This window comes from Arvicanthis niloticus, chromosome 8 (genome assembly GCF_011762505.2).
Source record: "Arvicanthis niloticus isolate mArvNil1 chromosome 8, mArvNil1.pat.X, whole genome shotgun sequence".
NCBI classification, from domain to species: Eukaryota; Metazoa; Chordata; class Mammalia; order Rodentia; family Muridae; genus Arvicanthis; species Arvicanthis niloticus.
This window is the reverse complement of record NC_047665.1, coordinates 39806188-39825960: the sequence shown is the minus strand read 5'-3', so window position 1 is coordinate 39825960 and position 19773 is coordinate 39806188. Positions and strand designations below refer to the sequence as shown.

The 19773-nt window shown below is 41.2% G+C and overlaps 1 protein-coding gene and 1 pseudogene across 3 annotated transcripts; one reads left to right on the top strand and one right to left on the bottom strand.

Annotated features, from left to right (window-relative positions):
* The first annotated feature begins 793 nt into the window (after positions 1-793).
* Znf184 (zinc finger protein 184) lies at positions 794-17131 on the top strand. Of its 3 annotated transcripts, none has more exons than XM_076939276.1 (6): positions 794-1716; positions 2104-2302; positions 3480-3547; positions 6119-6245; positions 6654-6749; positions 15071-17131. In XM_076939276.1, the coding sequence occupies exons 2-6, from the start codon at positions 2296-2298 to the stop codon at positions 16987-16989; spliced, it is 2217 nt and encodes a 738-aa protein (XP_076795391.1). In that variant the 5' UTR covers positions 794-1716; positions 2104-2295; the 3' UTR covers positions 16990-17131. The 3 variants fall into 3 exon arrangements, with proteins under 3 accessions (XP_076795391.1, XP_034366246.1, XP_076795392.1); XM_034510355.2 differs by having other exon boundaries at positions 1883-2302; XM_076939277.1 differs by lacking the exons at positions 794-1716; positions 2104-2302; positions 3480-3547 and having other exon boundaries at positions 6623-6749.
* On the bottom strand, positions 13421-14769 carry LOC117713507 (elongation factor Tu, mitochondrial pseudogene; annotated as a pseudogene).
* Positions 17132-19773: the final 2642 nt, after the last annotated feature.

The window sequence follows — 19773 nt, the reverse complement described above, 5'->3', positions numbered from 1 at the left end:
ACTCTGTGCCCTAGCGTTTTATAGCCTTTGAAAAGTTGCTAAAATTCTAAATGTCCCACAGTTGCAGAAACTATCTGCAGCTGGCAAAACCATGCCTCTGCTAGAGCATGAGGCAAATCATAGTCAACTACTTCAGTCTGAAGCAGCCTCATATTCCCACACCTGGGATTAAAACAAAACCACATTCTTACAATGTTTCTTTAAAAAAAAAAACAACCAAAATTCCAAAATTGCCATTACGATTTTCAAATGTCTCCCAGTCTGGATTTTTCACAGACATGCCGTTGACTGTTATTCTAAACATGAGAATATATGAAAGATGACTGTAGCTCTCTCCGTTGCCCCTCACTTCCATCTGAGTCATCACTGGAACCTAATGTCTATATAGCATCCATCTTTTCAAAATAATTTAGTTTAAATGCTGTAACTCAGTAATTCTTCTAGCTTCTACACATAATCAAATTTCAAAGTTACTTTCATATTTCTAGGCATGTATTTCAGCAGAACCCCATTCCCAGAACTAAAACCTGTGAGGTGTTCCTAACCAGCAAATAGGAAAACTAGTGTTAGAAGTCTGGTCCTAAGCACGCAATCTTCTCTATAACTAGTTCCAAGGACTCCCACATCCTTTTCTGGACACAAAAGCATGCCCCTTCACATATGTGCACAAGCACAGACACAAAAACAAATCTTTTTAAAAAAAATGGCACATGATTGCTGTTTGCGTTCTCTTTTTATCTAATGTCTTGTTGCAACCAATTCTCTAAATATACCTTTTCCTTAATTTTTTTCATGTCTAGCATTATTATTTCCAGGTCTGGTGCTCTCAGCTAAAGAGGGGAGCTACTTTAGCCCTTCTGTCAAATAACTGGAGAGGAACAGAAGCCCTTAGTTGAGTGGGCCATACCTTTGAAGCAAAAAACCTATTTGTTGCAATCTTTTGTGTACGACAACGGCACTAATGGATTCACTTTTAAGTGCTAGGCAAAGAAACCTGCAGAAAGCACTGCTAATTCATAAAATACTGTACCAACGCCTCCTCCCGGTTTCTTTACCATTTAAAAAAATGTGAGTTGTTTTTCGAAGACATGAAAATGACAAAAATTTTCAAAAAGACAAATATCATATAAATGAGGATGCAGACCAGGTATTAAAAATAGGATTGAATGGAGAAACGTACGCTTGCGTTTTGAAATTCTCAGTGTGGGAGGCCAGATCTTTGGTAGGTGGGTCAGTATTTCACAGGCCAGCCACATTTACATACCAAGTTCGAGACCAGACTCAGGAGTATGAGACTGCCCCATCATTTCCGCCCAAAATCCTGCGTTTGTGTGAATATTGGTTACAAACGCTGTATATGACCACCTCTGCTCACAATCCAAACCACCAAACACAAACGATAGGCAGGTGTAACTTCCCGAGCCACAAGCAGGTACTGTGGCATCAGTGGAAATCTGGGAAAAGTAATTCAGAAACACTGCATTCTGGGAATTGTAGTCCTTTGTGGTCCCCGGTGAGGCTCGTGTGTGTTGGGGGGGTGGTGTAGAAGGGAAAGGGTCTACCCGGCCGGAAGTGACCGCTAAACCGACTGTGGGCGTGGAAGGGGGTGGGTGTCTGGCTAGTCCCACTGCATAAACTCGTAGCCAGAGTTTTGGTGACTATCCCACGCTTCTGGATCCAGGATCCTTGGGAGTGCGTCACTAGACTGGAGTCCAGGTATCACCATGGCAACCGCCAGCTCCTTGGGAATGTGACGTCACCTTGCGGGCCTTCGTAATGCGGCCTGCGCGGGAGGAAGCCGGGGAGTCAGGGAAGGGGGCGCGCCTCCCCTCGGCGTTGCAAGGGACCGCGGGTTCCCCAAGGCTTTGTTCCTTTGTTCTAGGCTGGGCCAGCTGAATGCGGTGCAGTTCGCCTTTCTGGTGTGTCCCGCAACAAGTGTGTCTGGCCGCCTGGGGAAGTAGGAGATCGCAGACCTTGTGGAGGGCGGGTGGCCAGACTCTAGATGGACGCCCAGAGTCTCTGCTGCAGCAAGGCAGAGCTGCTCGCTCCCTGTTCACTTTTTGTTTCTTCCAAACCGCCCCTGTGCTCTCCGCTCTTGGACAGAACCTCCTGGCTACTCTGTACGAGTCTGAGGTGCAACTGTAAAACGCGTGCTGCAGAGTGCATCCTGTGTCTGGTAGGCCAATCTCGGAGAGTATAAGACTCTGGAAGGATAGCGGGGCATCGAAGCCCCAAACTGAAGCTGCCCGGATATCCACGTGTCCAAGTTCTAGCGGAACACGTAGAGCTCTTGGGATGGCAGGTAATGGGAAGTGCTAGAGCAGAGAGGGCTGGTGTAGGGCGAACTGAGAAGTAAGAGGAGGAAGTAATGTGGCTAGGGGTAAAGAAACCTAATTACATATTTGAAAGAGACTTGAAAGAATTAATTCTGAGTTCTGGACATGAGAATTTGAAAAGGAACAACAGTTCAGAATATCTGATCTTCTTGATATTTCTCTTATTACATTTTCGAATAAAAAACTGCAATCAGAAAAAAAAGTGTTCTAACTTTTTAATGCAGAGATTAGTTTTGAAATATCTTGCAGATAGCAATTTTTCAAGCCTGTGCCGGTGCAAGTGTGTGTGGCCTTAAACTCACCATTTTGAGTGCAAATGTTTCCTTGTTTTTTAGTTCCTTTTACTAAAAATGTCTGTTCCTCCAACGTGTGTGTAGATCTTGAAAGCACCAAAGACTGTCAGTACTTTCACAGTGATGCCCTTAACTGTGAATTCAGCTGTTAGAACTCCTAAGTTCCCTGTCAAGTAGCTAGCCTAGCCTCGGTTCCTATGATAGGTCCATATAGGATTGCTAGACTTCTTTGAGTAGTCTTTTCCTAGTTAGCATATTTGTTACATTGGTGTGCCTAAAACTAAACATAGTTCTTTAAATATCCTTTTAAAAATACCTGGGTATGATCTATTACTATTTTTCCCTTATCACATTTTTTGTTGGATTTTATTTTATGTGTATAAGTGTTTGCCTACATGTCTTTACTCTCATTAGGTATATGAGAATGTCACTAAATAAATTCACCGAGACCCATGAGGTTTTGCTTCCTTAGTGCTGGGATAAAAGGCATGCACTATCATACCCTGCTCTTTACTCATATTTTTATGTGTAGCAGAGAAGAGTCAGCAGGAATGTCTTCCTTCATTAATGTGGAACTCAGATTTCTCTGTATGAACCTTGTGAATAGTTACATGTTGAGAGCCAAAGCTGAATATTAGGGCAGAGTTTGGTTTTTGTTGTTTGTTTCTCCTGAGCCTTCTTAGGATGGTACAGAGGCCTCCGTTGAACCTTTTGAGGGGTTGGGGGATTCTGACATATATAAAGGAAGGGGAGACATAGTTGTTATTTCCAGGAAGAAAAGTAGAACCTTTTTCTGGATTGCTGGCAGCAGCAGATCCGGTCATCCTAAGCATGACCTCTTCCTCCTCAGGTCTGTCCTTTGCAGACTCCACCAGTCTCTACGAGGGATGTCCCCTACTCCCACCATCTAGTTTTCAGGTAAGTTGAGAGTTTCCCAAGTGCCATGTCCCTTCTCAGAATAATGTGTTTTAATTGTCAAGTGTGTTGACTCCCGAATCACTGCTGGTGAGCCTTCTCTGGGCTCCCATTTGTCTGGTGATGTCATCAGGATCCTACTCTGGCTGCCTCTACAGCTTCAGCAATCATTCACCGTTTACCTCTTACCACCCAGTACCTTGTAACACTAGGTACCTCCCTGGGGTGGGAGAAGAAGAAGAAACACAATATAAGTCTTTACTTGACAGAGTAAAATGGCCAATAAAAGACAAAGTAAGCAGGTGTACAAAAGGTGAAATGAGCACTGCAAATTCTCGGGAATGGAGAGAAATGTGTGGTTTGCTGAGGACAGAGGGTTGCATGGAGTATGCTGAATTGTATTCTCTCAAGCACAAGTGACGTTTGAATATTGGAGTAAGACAGGTGTGAGGATCAGAGTCTAGGTGTGCAGGTGAGCACTGGTAATAGTCACAGATTCAGAAAGATTTGGAGGAGATGGCCTATTTTGGAAAATTAAAAAATAAAATTGGGGTCAGAATATGAAAGCACTCAAATATCTAATGAGAAGTATGAGGGCTTTATTTTGTGGGTCATCTGGGAACCATAATAAATTCTAATGTAGGAAAAATTTTCCATGAGCCTTAACCTCAAGGCGTCCCTTTATCAGTACTTCCCAATTTCAGCTTAAGTGTTTCTAGCATCATTTTGTTCTTTTATTGAGGAATATTGTAACAATAAACTGCATGCATTTAAACTATGTTGTCACTCCTCTGTATGTTAGAGGACTTGGTTTTAGGACCCCTAACAGATGCCAAAACATGTAGATCCTCAACTCCCTTACACAATGGCACAATGTTTGCATATAACCTATCCACTGTCTCCTGTGTACTTTATTCATCTCTAGATACTTACATGTCTAATACATTGTAAATACTATTCAAATACACTATAAATTCTTTGCATTTGTTCTACTGTATTGTTTCAGGAATAGTGACAAAAGCAGTATCTGTGCATGTTCTTTGAATGTATTTTATCTACAGTTGGCTGAATCCACAGATGGAGAGAGCCAACTCTAATTGGATAAGTTTCAATATACATGAAGGTTCATTAAACAATCATGTTCCAGGTAGTGAGCGAACATATAGTCAGAGAACATACTTCTGACTTGAATCTTTAAATTAAGATCCATTTTGACTTTTCTTTTATTCAGAATATAATCCACCTTATTAGTGATCAGAGTGTACTGTAAAGGAATGTAAATTTGCTCGCATTGGGTGAAGTGCTCAATATATATATGTTCGTTTCCTATTGTTATTGTAAGTAATTATTTTAAGCTTAGTTTGCGCAAAAACATAGAGACCAAAAATTCAAAATGAAGCTGGGAGAAACATAGGCCATTAATCCTTGCTCTTGGGAGGCAGAGACCAGCCAGGACTATATAGCAAGACTGTCTCAAACAAACAACTCCACAATGTCATCTTTAAGCCAACAAGAATATTTGTTAATGTAAAGGTATAATGACCTCAATTTTATTTATTTATTTGCTAGTAAAGTATGATATGGTTTACTGGTTATATTAATTAATTTGAAAACTGCTTAATCCTATCCAGCTCTTAAATGCATGGGCCTATTTTAGTTCTTTTCTTCTTACTGAGTTTTATTCCACACCAAGGTGCTGTTCTGGTTCCTTTATACTTTGATGTCTTTTGAAATGTAACAGGGCAGTTGGATGGTGTTGGCCCATGGGTTTAATCCCAGCAGAGGCAGTGGTGCAGAGGCACAGGGGAGCAGAGAAAGAGGCAGAGGGGCAGAGGGGCAGAGGGGCAGAGGGGCAGAGGGGCAGAGGGGCAGAGGGGCAGAGAGGGGCAGAGGGCCAGAGGGGGGCAGAGGGGCAGAGAGGGGCAGAGGGGCAGAGGGGCAGAGGGGCAGAGAGGGGCAGAGGGGCAGAGGCAGGCGGATCAAGATCACTAAGTTTGAGGCTGCCATAGCCTATCTACAAAGTGAGTTCCAGGACAGCCAGTGCTACTCAGAGAAACCCTGTCTCCTCCCCCCTCCCATCCTCTCAGAAAGAAATGTAATAGAGCAAGTCTGCCATAAAGTTGTTGGATAGTCTGCACATTAGAGATATTAAAATGTTATTGATTGTAGCAGGTATAATGTAGTACTTGCTGTATCTTAGAACTCAGAGGTGAGGAGAAAGAACAAGGACAGCATTGGCCAATAGACTGAGCACTTACTTAGATGCCCTAATTGAGCACTTTAAGGGGGAAAAGGTTTGTTTGTTTGTTTTATTTTGCTTTTTGGCTCTTGTTTTGTTGCTGAGAATTGAACCTAGGACCTTTCTCATGCTATGCCAATGAGCTACATTACCACCCACCACAAGGAATATTTATTTTATTCTTAATACCAATCCTATGGGTAAGCTCTATTTGAATTTTTTTTTTCAAAAGGTGGATATACTAGTACTGCTTTTAATCACCTGCTTTGCTTCTGTGGGTACAATTAATTTTACCTGTTTTCTAAGGCTAAGCTGTAGAATACTTGATATTTTAGGAATCAGTGACCTTCAAGGATGTGGTCGTGAACTTCACTCAGGAAGAATGGAAACACCTGGATCCTACACAGAGAGATTTGTTCAGAGATGTGACACTGGAAAATTATACACATCTGGTCTCTATAGGTGAGTGTGATGTGGGGAGAGGGTACACACCTGGTCTCTGTAGCTAAGGGTGCCCTTAAGTTTATATGGTTTGGGGAAGCAAACACACACCTTGTCTTTTTAGGTGGGGGGAGCCCCGAGTTTAGATGGATACGAGAGGCACATTGTTGTGCATAGATGTGACTGGCATCTTAATCTAGGAACCGGCAATTTTAGATTTTAGAAGTTTTTCCTCATTATTAAGTAGAGTATTTGCCTCTCTCAGATGAGCTTCTCAGCTGCCCCATTGTTAAGACATCTGACATGCTGTTCATCATACCAGATTGTTCCCATGTAGAGTATCTTAGAGACAGAATGGTGAGACTGCATTCTGATATGGTACTTTTTCCTTATTGCAGACAGATTCCTTTTTTTCCCCCCTCTGATCAGGGCTCCAGGTTTCCAAACCTGATATGATTTCCCAGCTAGAGCAAGGAACAGAGCCATGGATTGAGGAGTCGTGCATTCCTGTTGGTTCCTTGGAAGGTACGTAGTGTGTAACAGCAGAGGACCGCTGTCCCCAGCTGCCAGCATCACCTGGGGAGAGATGAGTACCAGCTCAACATAGAGTCTGTGTTATTCCCTTTAGAGGTTGCAGCCTTCCTGATTCTTCTAAAGCAGACGTCTGTACCTGCATTCTGCATTCTCTCTCTTCCCACTCTGTTTTGACCCAGGATTATCCTCTCATTTTCTGTGTTGGGTTCCATCTCTGTTAGCATCAAACAGAAACACATGCTAGTTCCAACAATAAAACATGAGTTCCACACCTGCAGCCTTGGTTTTGTTTTTTTGTCTGGTTTTGTTGTTGTTGTTGTTTTGTTGTTGTTGTTGTTTGTTTTAAAGCACTTTTAAAGTTTGCAGGACCATTCTATTCCTTCTGTCCTAGTTTCTTTGGGACTGTCATGGTAAAGGGTATTGAGCTTTGTTAAATGCGTTTGCTACATAGATTGAGATGACCATGTGATTTTTGTTCTTAGTCTATTTATATGTCTTTTTTATTATATGGATTGTAGATCTTAAATCAGCCTTGCATTCCTGAGGTTTAAAAAAAATGTGGTTGTTCTGTATGATCTTAATATGTTCTTGAATTTGGCCTGCAGGTATTTTGTTGCAAGTTTTATACCTACATCAGGGAAGTTAGTCTATACTTTGTTGTTGTTCGTATCTGGCTTTGATATTTAGAGTAATACTAGCTTGTAAAATGAGCTTGGTGGTATTTCCCTCCTTTTCTGCTTTTGGAACAGTTTGAGGCGGGAAGGTGTTAGGTCTTCCTTAAACATTTGGTAGAATTCAGCAATAAATTCATTTGGTCCTGGGCATCTCATGTGGGGAGACTTTTGATTACTGTTTCAGTATTATTAGTATTATGGCTCTGTAAATGTTGCTTATATCTTGATTTAATTTTACTAACTCACATGTTTTAGGAATTCATCCTTTCTCCAAGATTTTCACCTTTTTTGTATTTTTAATGTATTCCCGTTAGGTTTCATTGGTGTCTGTTATAAAAAGTTCCTTTTTAATCTCTGATTTTGCAAAGGTGTTTCTTGTATTCCTCTTAGTTTGGCTTGAGATTTGTCAATCTATTAAATCTTTAAAGAAGTAACTCTTTGACCTTACACATTGAGTTTTTAAGTCATTGTTTCATTAATTTCAGCCTTGATCATTATTTCTAGTGATGTGCTTTTGGGTTTGGCTTATGTCCTAGTTTGCTATTACTATGATAAACATCATGGCCAAAAGCAAGTTGGGAAGGAAAGGGTTTTTTGGCTTACACTTCCTGGTCATAATCCATCATTGAGAAACCAAGGCAGGAAATCAAACAGTGCAGGAACCTGGAGGCAGGAACTGAAGCAGAGGCCATGGACGGATGCTGCCTAGTAGCTTGCCCAAAGGTTGTACCATCCACAATGGGCTTGTTTAACATTTAGTGTTAATCAAGAAATTGCCCCCATAGGCTTACTTACAGGCCAGTCTGATCCAGGCAATTCCTCCATTGAAGTTCCTGCTTTCCAGATTATTCTAGCTGATCACACAGCTTGTTTTTGTTGTTACCACAGCTTGTTTTTGTTGTTATGTTTTTTTGAGACAGGGTTTCTCTGTGTGTCCTTGAATTCTGTGTGTCCCTGGTTGTCCTTGAACTCTATCTGTAGACCAGATTGGCCTCAAAATCACTGAGATCTGCCTGCCTCTGCCTCCTACATGCTGACATTAAAGGCGTGTACCACCATCATCTGACACCCCCTCCCTCCTTCCCTTCCTTTCTCTCTCTCCCCCTCTCCCTCTCCATTTCTCTCTCTCTCTCTCTCTCTCTCTCTCTCTCTCTCTCTCTCTCTCCATCTCCCTTTCCTTCTCCCTTTCCCTCCCCCCCAACCCCCCCACCCCCGTCTCTCTCTCTCTTATTTTGTTCTAGAACCCTGACCCTGAAGATATGGGCAGGAGAAATGGCTTAGGGGTTAAGAGAACTTGATGCTTTTCCAGAGTACCCAAGTTCAACTACTAGTAGCTGCATAGGGTGGTTCACAACCATATTAGCTCCAGATCTAGGGAATCTAATACTTCTGGGCTCTCCTATCACAGGCACCCATGTGCATATGCCCACACACATAATTTTTAAAATTAAAAAAAAAAAAAAGATACACAAACACACTGAGGTATATCTTTTTAGGAGATAGTGGTTAATGCATGCACGTACAGCTGTAAACATAGAATTTCATTAGCTCTAGCCAAGAGGTTCTAGTAAATTGTGCTATCATTTTCTTTTGCTTCTAGGAAGTTTTTTATTTTCTCCTTGATTTATTCAATGACTCCTCTGTTCATTCAGAAGTATATTATTCAGTTTCTAAGAATTTATGTTGTTTCTGTAGCTTCTCTAGCCTGATAGTTTCTAGTTTTATTCCATTATGACCTAAGACACAATTAATTTTGATCCTTTTGTATTTATTTATTCATTCTATTTTATTTATTTATTTGGTTTTTTTGAGACAGGGTTTCTCTGTGTAGCCCTGGCTGTCCTGAAACTCACTCTGTAGACCAGGCTGGCCTCAAACTCAGAAATCTGCCTGCCTCTGCCTCCCAAGTGCTGGGATTAAAGGCGTGCGCCACCACTGCCCGGCTCCATTTTTGTTTATTAAGGTTTGCTTGTGGCCTCTAAGATAATTTCAAGGGCTGCTGAGAAGAATGTATGTTCTATATCTGGTGGGTAGAATACTGTGCAGATATTTAAATCCAACTGATATATGGTATAATTTAGCTCTGAAATTTCTTTGGTGATTTTTATTTAGAAGACATATCTGAAGGTTTATGGATTATTGAAGTATTTCACTATTAATATATGAAAACCTATTGACCTTTCATACCTTTCAGTGTTTGTTATATGAAATTGGGAACCCAAGCATTGGTTATATCTTCTTAAAAATTGTATCAGCAGCCGGGTGGAGGCAGGCGAATTTCTGAGTTCGAGGCCAGCCTGGTCTACCAAGTGAGTTCCAGGACAGCCAATGCTATACAGAGAAACTCTGTCTCGAAAAACAAAACAAAACAAAACCAAAAAAAAAAAAAAAAAAAAAAAAAAAGCATCAGCCAGGCGGTGGTGGCGCACGTCTTTAATCCCGGCACTTGGGAGGCAGAGGCAGGTGAATTTCTGAGTTCGAGGCCAGCCTGGACTACAGAGTGAGTTCCAGGACAGCCAGGGCTACACAGAGAAACCCTGTCTCGAAAAAACAACAACAAAAAAAGTATCATTTGTTAATGTGCAGTAGCCTTCTTTATGTAGTCTGACAAGTTTCAGTTTGGGGTCCACTTTATCCAATATCAGAATAGCTATACTAGCTTAATGTTAGTTTGTATTTCTTAGCCGGCAGTGGTTGCTCACACTTTTAATCCCAGCACTGGAAGGCAGAAGCACTTGATGTGAACTACACATGAAGTTAAAAGTTTGCCTTTGTTTGGTAGGTTAATCTCCATCTTTTGGAACCTCAGTTTATGAGTGCTTTTGAAGGGAAACTGTTCCTAATACACAACAAATAGTTGGATCTTGTTTCTTAATTCAGTCAGTTTGTGTTTATATATTGCTGAGTTGAGGCCATTAGTATTTGAAGTTATTATTGAAGAGTTTTCAGTCTCTTATGTTTTTGTTGGTTGTTCAGGCTGAGTGTATTATTGCTGTAGTTCTTTGTTCCCTACTAGTATTGAGAGTTTTCTGGTGTACCATGTCAGACATGGTGAATTTGTTCCTGCCTCTCATTTGCACATCTATTGCCCTCATGAAATAAATGTATTTTCTATGTGCTCTTGTGCCATCTTCCCTTTCCTAGTCTATGATACCCCTTTAAGTACGTTCTGCAGTATCATAATTGCCTTAGATTGTGTTTGTCTTGAAATATTTGAAAAGATGACTTTGCTGAGAATAACAATCTTGGGCAGGGGTGCATTTTAAGACAGGGTTTTCTCTATGTATGTAATCCTGGCTGTCCTGGAACTCTCTCTGTAGACAAGGCTGACTTAAAACTCAGAGATCCATCTGCCTCTGCCTTCCAAGTGCTGGGACTAAAGGTGTGTGCCACCATTGCCTAGCTAGTTTAAAATTTTTTAATTTTATTATTTTGTGTGTGTGAGTGTTTTGCCTGTATGTATATCTGTGTTCTACATTTATGTACTGACCCTAGAGTCTAGACAAAGTGTTGGATCATCTGGGACTGGACTTGAAGATAGTTGGGAGCTTCCATGTAGGTTCTGGAGATCTAACCCAGCACTGTGGAGGAGCAGCCGGTGCTTATAACCACTGTGCTATCTGTAGCCTCAGCTGGAGTTACAGATGGTTGTGTACTACCATGTGGGTGTTAGGAATTGAACCTAGATCCTCTGTAAGAGCAAAAGTGCTTTAAACAACTACTAACCTACCTAACAGCTCCAAGTGATTAATTTACTTCCAGGGTTTGAAATATCAAGCCTTGCTTTTCTGGCTTTTAGGGTTGTTGACAAGAGAGCAGTTATTCTGATATTTTTCTGATACATGTGGGTTGGTATTTTTCCCACGTAAATACAATTTTTAATCTGCCTTTTTGTAATTTTGACATCGTGACTATCTCATGTTATTCACATCTATTTGTAGTACTGTATGCTTATTACACGTGGATGGATGTCCTCCCCCCCACCCCCGTAGGCTTGGATAATTTTTTACTATAATTTCATTAAATGGTGCCTTTAGACTTTATCTCACTTTCTTCTTCTCCAGATTCGTAGATTTTGTCTCTTAAGCTTATCCCAGAGTACATAGAGTTCATGAATGATTTGATTATTCTCATTAATTTTCTTTTCCTCCCTGTAATGTATTACTCTGCTTGGTCTTATCTAGTAATAATATTTCCCACTGTACTTTAAAAAAAAAACATTTATGTGTGGTGTGTGAGTGACAGAGAGAGAGAGAGAGAGAGAGAGAGAGAGAGAGAGAGAGAGATTATTTTGCCTACATGTGAGAGAGAGAGAGAGAAAGAGAGAGAGATATTATTTTGCCTACATGTGTATTTTTTTACCACACATAGGTGCTGACACAGGTCAGAAGAGGATATCTAATCCTCACATCCCCTGGAACTAGAGTTTCAGGTGATTTTTGAGCCACTGTGTGGATGCTAGAATCAAACCCAGGTCCTTTGCAAGAGCAGTAAGTGTTCTTAACTAAGCCACTTTTCCAGCCCCCAGTTGCCTCTTTTCTGAGGCTGTCTTAGAAAGCCATTCTTTCAGAGATATGATCTGTAATCCTGATGAGTGTTTTGTATGACTGGTCTGCCTGCTTTTTGCTTGGTTTTTAACACCCTCAATTATTTCTCCACATATTAGGTATAGGACTATGTTATTTTTTTTGTGTGTGTAGGAAAGTAGAGATTGCTTTTGGGAGAGAGGTGATAGTAGTCAACATATTTTGGAACCTTCTTTAATCCTTCAATCCTTTATTCTTTGCCCAGGTAATTCTCTTAATCATTGAATCGAGAATATGACATTGTGTGGACATTGGTTAATATCACTTTGCCTTCATATTATTCATATTTGTGACTGGTCACTTCCAAACACTTTTTTTCTCTCTTTTTTTTAACAGCACAAGACTTTATAGCCCTCATGCCCTTCCTTCTATGGTACATCCAGGAGATATTTGTTATTCCCTTTATTTTATTTGTGTATTGGCCAGGAGTGCATTTGTTTATATGAAGTCAGAAGACAACTCGATAGTCAAAATTCTCCTATTCCGTGTGGCTCATAAGGATTGAACTCAAATTATCAAGCCCAGCTGTAGCAAGCACCTTTGCTGCCTAAGCCATTTCACCAGCCTCAGAAGATATTCCTTATGGTTATTTGCTGTATAAACATATTTTCTTGGGTATTATTCCTGTTGGTGTAAACATACCTGTGAAACACATGACCTTGTTCTCACTGAAGAATTTCTGCCACTATGAGCCTGCCTACACTGACACATGCTATTCCATTATCTGTGGAGACATGGGCAGGAGATGGTGGTCAGCTTGGGGTCTGCCATTCTGTTCATGGTTTCAGTGATTATGACTAGACTCACAGTACAAAGGTCTTTTCTTTCCTAGCTGTTCTGGTGGGAAAGTGTTGTCTTCTATTCTCTCTCTCTCAAGGGTGGTCCTCACCTCTCTCCTTTTCACATACACATTCCTATGGCTTCAACTATTTTCTTTCCTCGTAATCTGGAATTTCATCTCTTAGACATAAACATCCTATTATAATGCTGCTTTTGGCATCTTCCATTCCTACACACCTATAACTAGTCCTCCATTTCTTTTCCAAATTCCAAAATGATAAACTTGAATTTGTTAACATTTCTTCTCCTATTTAAACTCCTAATTTTTAGTAAAGATGAATTTCTTACTTCAGGGTTCTAGGCTAAGCCTCTCCTATTTGTCCTGAATTTAAATCACCATTCTTAAAGTTTTTCTGTGCTGTTTATTAACAAGGACTCTCAATTCAGACTGCGTCCTTCAGAGTCAGTCCTTTTCTTTCTATCCTTAGTGGTCTCCGATTACTTTTTTTTTTTTTTAAAAATCATGGTTTATTTGCCAGCCTCACTTGGCAGGCCACTTCTTGTGAGCAGAAGTGTCCATTGTTGTACACTACTTGGCTGCAGCTGTGTCCACAGAAGGAAATTATGACCCAGGGAGCCATAAGATCAAAAACCTGAGCAGAAGTTCAGTCCCGTTCCATTTGTGGTTCTTGTTCCCCTTTGTCATGTCAAGGGTTTCAGTGATAAGGACAGTGCCGGTGGCTGTGTAGCATCCTGCAAGGTGAAGTCCTGGCCTTTCTCTAAGAACATGGGCTGCCACAAGCTTACGCTAAGCTTTGGGTCCTCTCCAGGCATGGCAGGTTCCTTACCTGGAGGCAAGATAACATGATAGGCCAAGTTTCAAGTCAGGGAGATCATGACAGGCATAAAATGAGACACCCTCCTCCTTGCTTAGGAAGTAAAACTGGATATCCACCTTTGGTTGGGTTGGATAGACTCTGGCTTAACCGTGACCAAACCATGCCTTGGGAATTTCTACTTCTAACTCTGTACTAGAGCACCAGGTTATCTCCTGCCTCAGTCCTCTCCAGGGACTCAGGCATATGGAAGGTCTCTGCCTCTCAACACAAAGCTAATAATGTTCTTGCTTTATCCCAGCAACTCCCACTCATCGACCTTCTTCAGAATGTCATGTTCTAGTGTACCTGTCACCAGTGTGTCACAGCTGGGAGTAGTACCCGTCACCAGTGTGTCACAGCTGGGAGTAGAGTAACCTGACCATAGGTAGCAGAAAGGGAAAGGGCTTCTTCAGGTCCCAGCTGAGCCCTGGGATGTAAGTATCCACAGCATCCAGCAGCTTCTGCACTGACTTCACACCTTGATCAGGATGACACTGCTCAAAGGCACAGAGAGAAGAGCATATAATGGCTGGAGTCTCCTCACCTTCATAGCCACACTAACTGAGCAGTTCTTGGATCTCCAGCTCTGCCACTTGCCACCATATCTGAGTCCTGGCTAGTGTCTGCTCCAGTCTGTTTAGCCACTGTGCTCTTGTGTCTGGAGCATGGTCATCAGCTGCCACTACCAGAGTGCAGCCATCCAGAGGGGCAGTGCTGTGATTATGTCCTTAAAGTAAACTGCATGACTAGGACAGTCCGTGTGGGCATAGTGGCAGGCAGCAATGCTGTCTGAACTCCACATGGGCTGCATTGATGGTGATACCCTAAACTCTCTCCTCTGGGACACTGTCTATGACCTCTTACTTGTTGAACTTAGCTCCACCTCCCTTGACTAGAATTTTTGTGGATGGTGATCAGGGTAGTCTTTCCCCTGATTTCATGTGGCCAATGGTACTCAAATTCACATGGGGTTTGTCATACACAAAGATCTTTGAGCCTTCAGTGGCTACAGCCAACCTTATAGCAACGGGGTAAAGCTGGTACAGAGACCTCCAAAGAAGGGTGTCACTTGTAATAGGGTTAAGGCCACCATTGTGGTAGTACTACATCAGTCTTCAGGTGCTGAGAATAAGGATGTATAATAACATATCCAGCTTACTTCTTAAATTTAACTACTGCTTTAAATAGCATTCTTATTTGTCCTTAAAGATCATCTATGAAACTGAAATAAGCATTCTCTTCCCAGTTTCAGTTTATTCTCCTTAATATCTTCCTCTTTCTCCTCAAATGTTAAAGTTATATATTTGAGAACCTTCAAAGGATTAGATAATCACCAACAAGGGCAGTTTTCTTTTTCTCTGTCCAGAAAATACTGACATTTTATTTTCTTTCAGACTGGAAGACAAGACCTGAAAATAGTATGTCACCCCTAGAACTTGTCATTTCTGAGGAGCATCTGTCCTCAGAGACAGTAGTCACCAACAGCAAAAGGGACGACGAGCGTTTAGAGAAGCTTCAAGTAAACCAACAGATGCTGCCAAGAAAAATCAAAGTAACTGAGAAAACAGCACCCACTTGTGCAAGTGATCTCAGTGTGAGCTCAGGCCTCATAACACAAGTGGAAGTAGCTCAAGATCAGACTTCCACTAAAACAAGAGCCAACCAGAATTCCCACCCAGTTAAAAAAGAGAAGCTGTGTAAGTGCAGCGAATGTGGTAAAGCTTTCACTTACTGCTCTGCTCTCATTCGACATCAAAGAACACATACTGGAGAGAAACCCTATAAATGTAATGCATGTAACAAAGCTTTCAGCAGAAGTGAAAACCTTATAAACCATCAGAGAATTCATACGGGAGACAAACCGTACAAATGTGACCAGTGTGGAAAGGGTTTCATTGAGGGTCCATCTCTCACTCAACATCAAAGAATTCACACTGGAGAAAAGCCCTATAAATGTGATGAATGTGGGAAGGCTTTTAGTCAGAGGACCCATCTTGTTCAGCATCGGAGAATTCACACTGGTGAGAAGCCATATACTTGTAATGAGTGTGGGAAATCCTTCAGCCAGAGAGGTCACTTTATGGAGCACCAGAAGATTCATACAGGAGAGAAACCTTTCAAATGTGAGGAATGTGAAAAAACCTTCACCAGGAGCACACACCTCACTCAACATCAAAAAATTCACACTGGGGAGAAAACCTACAAGTGTAACGAATGTGGGAAGGCCTTCAACGGCCCGTCAACGTTTATCCGGCACCATATGATTCATACGGGAGAAAAGCCTTATGAGTGCAATGAATGTGGCAAAGCCTTTAGCCAACATTCCAACCTGACTCAGCATCAAAAAACTCACACTGGGGAAAAACCCTATGACTGTGCAGAATGTGGGAAAGCCTTTAGTTACTGGTCATCCCTTGCTCAGCATCTGAAAATTCACACAGGAGAGAAGCCCTACAAGTGCAGCGATTGTGGAAAGGCCTTCAGTTATTGCTCATCCCTTACTCAGCATCGGAGAATTCACACCCGAGAGAAGCCCTTTGAGTGCAATGAGTGTGGAAAGGCTTTCAGCTATCTGTCAAACCTTAATCAACATCAGAAAACTCATACCCAGGAGAAAGCCTATGAATGTAAGGAATGTGGGAAAGCCTTTATTCGGAGTTCATCTCTTGCTAAGCATGAAAGAATTCATACTGGAGAGAAGCCTTATCAATGTCATGAATGTGGGAAAACCTTCAGCTATGGCTCATCCCTTATTCAGCATAAGAAAATCCATACTGGTGAAAGACCTTATAAGTGTAATGAATGTGGGAGAGGCTTCAACCAGAAAATACACCTTACACAACACAAGAGAATTCATACAGGAGCAAAGCCGTATGCCTGCCCCAAGTGTGGTAAGGCCTTTCGACACTGTTCATCTCTTGCTCAACATCAAAAAACTCACACAGAAGAAAAACCCTACCAGTGTAACAAATGTGAAAAAACCTTCAGCCAGAGCTCACATCTGACTCAACATCAGCAAATTCATCTGGGAAAGAAGTCCTATAAGTACAATGAATGTGACAAATGCTTTACCCAGAGCATGTACCTGACTGAACATCAGAGTACTCATACTGGAGAGGAACCTTACAGCTCTAATGAGTGCCCACAGACTTTCAGCCAAAACACATACCTCACTCAGCATCAGAAGATTCATTCAGGAGAGAAGCTTTTTGGGTGTGAGGACTGTGGAAAAGCCTTCCGATATCGTTCTGCTCTCACCAAACACCAGAGATTGCACCCTGCTCTGGCTGCTATAGGAACATCATTAACGTAGTTGCTCTGTTCACTTTGGTCTTATAGTAATGAATCAGAGTGGGATGGGGAATTCCTTAAAGTATTTAAAATTTTCTGTATCACATGGGATGGAGAGTCCATTGGGCTGATCCAAGTATGTTATTAAAACAACATTGTGACAAGCTGCTTTAAGTTTCTTCTGTAAATGAGGTGAAGAAAACGAAGTATTCAGAGGTGATTTGAAAGGTAGCTTGGAGTTTTATACTCCAAGTATAACTCCAAGGATTTTGTATATTTATAATATATTCATAAATAGTCATACTATAAATCCACATTTTTGTCTTGGATCTACAATGTGTGGATTTTTTTTTTTTTTTTTTTGCATGTTTGGCTAGTAGAAAAAATTTGTGCTTCAGTAACTAGGAATTTGTTTTGTTCCTATTCTAATGCACTTACATTATTCAGGTAATTGGTCCTTAAGTAAAACTAATTGTAAAATATAATTAAATTTATTTGCTGCTGACTGTTAAAATTGGGTAGCAGGCTCATTCCTCTGTACCTGTTTCTAGCCTTTTAGGCTGAGTGGGAAGGTCACTGCCAAGGACTCTGAAGTAGACTGGACACCACAATGCATCCTTATCTCAAAACTCAGCATCTCCTGTTCTACCTTTAAATTAAATTTTCTGGGAGTTGCAACTAGAGAATCTGCTTCTACAGAATGTACTACTCTTTAACTCTGGTTATACATAGTATCTTGGTTGGGGTTACAGTAACCAATACACTAGGTATGGTTTAAACAACAGAATTGTAATTCTCATTGTTCTGGAGGTTATAGTCTAAAGAGGGTCCACTTTCTGGCTCTAGTCAGCTATGTTATGCTCTTACATGGCAGAAAACAGAAAGAGAAATGTTTTTATAAAGTCCTTTTCATGAGTGTTCTATGCTTGAATCTTCAGGACCCTCGTTCCTAACAGCGCCATACTGGGGAGTAAGTTTTCAGTTTATGAATTTGGAAATGTTTCGATCCTAACAACTGAGAACAAAATTCTAGTGCCAAGGCTGTGCTTAAGACTCATTCAGTTGCCCAAGCATTGGCCCAGGCTTTATATTTATCTTCAAAAAAATTTTTTTACCCACTCCAATCCTCACTTTTTGAGGCATAATCTCTGTTATGTTGCCCTAGCTGTCCTAGAACTCATTTTATAGACTAGGCTAGCCTTTATCTCTTGAGTGCTGGGATTAAAAGCATGTGCTACTACACTAATTTGTACCCTGGAAAGAACAATTGAGCACCCACTCCTTTAGTTAGTTGTTTCTCCCCTTTGGCTGTTCACAAATTATTCAGTCCACATAATGGAGCTTTTAAGGTCATCCTGTTAGTATAGATTCTCTCTAGCTCTGGGAGGCAGGTTGATTTGCTTCTTCACCAAATGAAGAAAAAAACTAGGCCACAACTTATTTCTCTCTCTTTTTTTTAAAGATTTATTTATTTTATGTATGTGCACACTGTCACTGTCTTCAGACACACCAGAAGAGGGCATCAGATCCCATTATAGATAGTTGCAAGCCACCATGTGGTTGCTGGGGATTGAACTCAGGAAGGGCAGTCAGTGCTCTTAACCACTGAGCCATCTCTCCAGCCCCAACTTATTTCTCTTATACTTAGTTTCCTTGTATCAGAATCGGGTATCAGTGTTTTATACATCCTACAGAATGATCTACATTAGCCTTGCTTTGCTTTGAATAAATTGACTTTTTAGCAACCAAAGGATATACAAGGGGCTATGACAGTTTTCTCTGTATTGTTCCAAATTTAGTCTATTTGTTGACAAGGTGAAAAGTTTTTTAAGATTTACTTTTATGTATGTGTATTTGTGTGAGTGAATGGCATGTGTGTGTAGGTGCTCTAGAAGGCCAGAAAAGGGCCTGGAACAGGCAGCTGTGGGCTGCCCACAGTGGGTGCTGAATCCCAGCCCTGGACCATACTTTAGATGATGAAGTGAGGACATCCTCTGCTATGACCATCCACCAACCCAGCTGGGGTTTTCAACTGGAAGTCATCACGCATAGACATTAGAAATCAGGATTGTTAGCTGGGCAGTGGTGGTTACACATCTTTAATCCTAGCCCTCGGAAGGCAGAGGCAGGTAGATATCTCAGCTTGAGGCCAGGCTGGTGTACAGATTGTTTTTCTATAGAATTCTGGCTATAAATGAACATGGATACCTCCTGGAGATGAAGAAATGCTATTAAACCCCATAAAATTATTGATCTTCTGTCCTCTAGTCTGTAAGTGCTAGAAGATATTTTAAAAATATGGCAGAACAAGTTAATGTTGAGGAAAATTCCATTAAATTTTCCTCTTTTAAACTGTTATTAGAGGGCTAGAGAGATGGCTTGTGGTTAAGAATATGTGTTGCTCTTCCAGAAGGCCCTAGTTTGGTTCCCAGTGTCTATGAGGCTTACATCTATCTGTAACATCAGTTCCAGAGGTTCCAGTGCAGGAAAAACATAATCAAACTGGATGTGGCCAGACAAATTTCTCTTCTATAGGAATTTGACGTGGAAGGAGGAGAGAGGAGCATAACCATCTGAGAGTCAGGTCAGACTTGTTTCTGGATCCTCTCTTGGACACACCCTCTGTCTCATGGGCTTTCAGAGGCCTGGACTATGGAGTCTCTGAAACAGGATTCATCCTTTCCTCAGCCTCTAAGAAATGTAACTCTGAAAACAAGTCCATGGCAAAGGAATTCTAGAACTCTATACTCCTGAGGATTTGATGGCCCTAGATTGACCAAGAAAATCGGGAACCCAAGGGTCAGTT

Bases quoted from the DNA above. Each gene is read 5' to 3' on its own strand.
- Znf184 (XM_076939276.1), top strand. The intron at 3,548-6,118 runs GTAAGTTGAGAG...TTGATATTTTAG, and splicing joins TCCCACCATCTAGTTTTCAG to GAATCAGTGACCTTCAAGGA. The intron at 6,246-6,653 runs GTGAGTGTGATG...CCCTCTGATCAG, and splicing joins TACACATCTGGTCTCTATAG to GGCTCCAGGTTTCCAAACCT.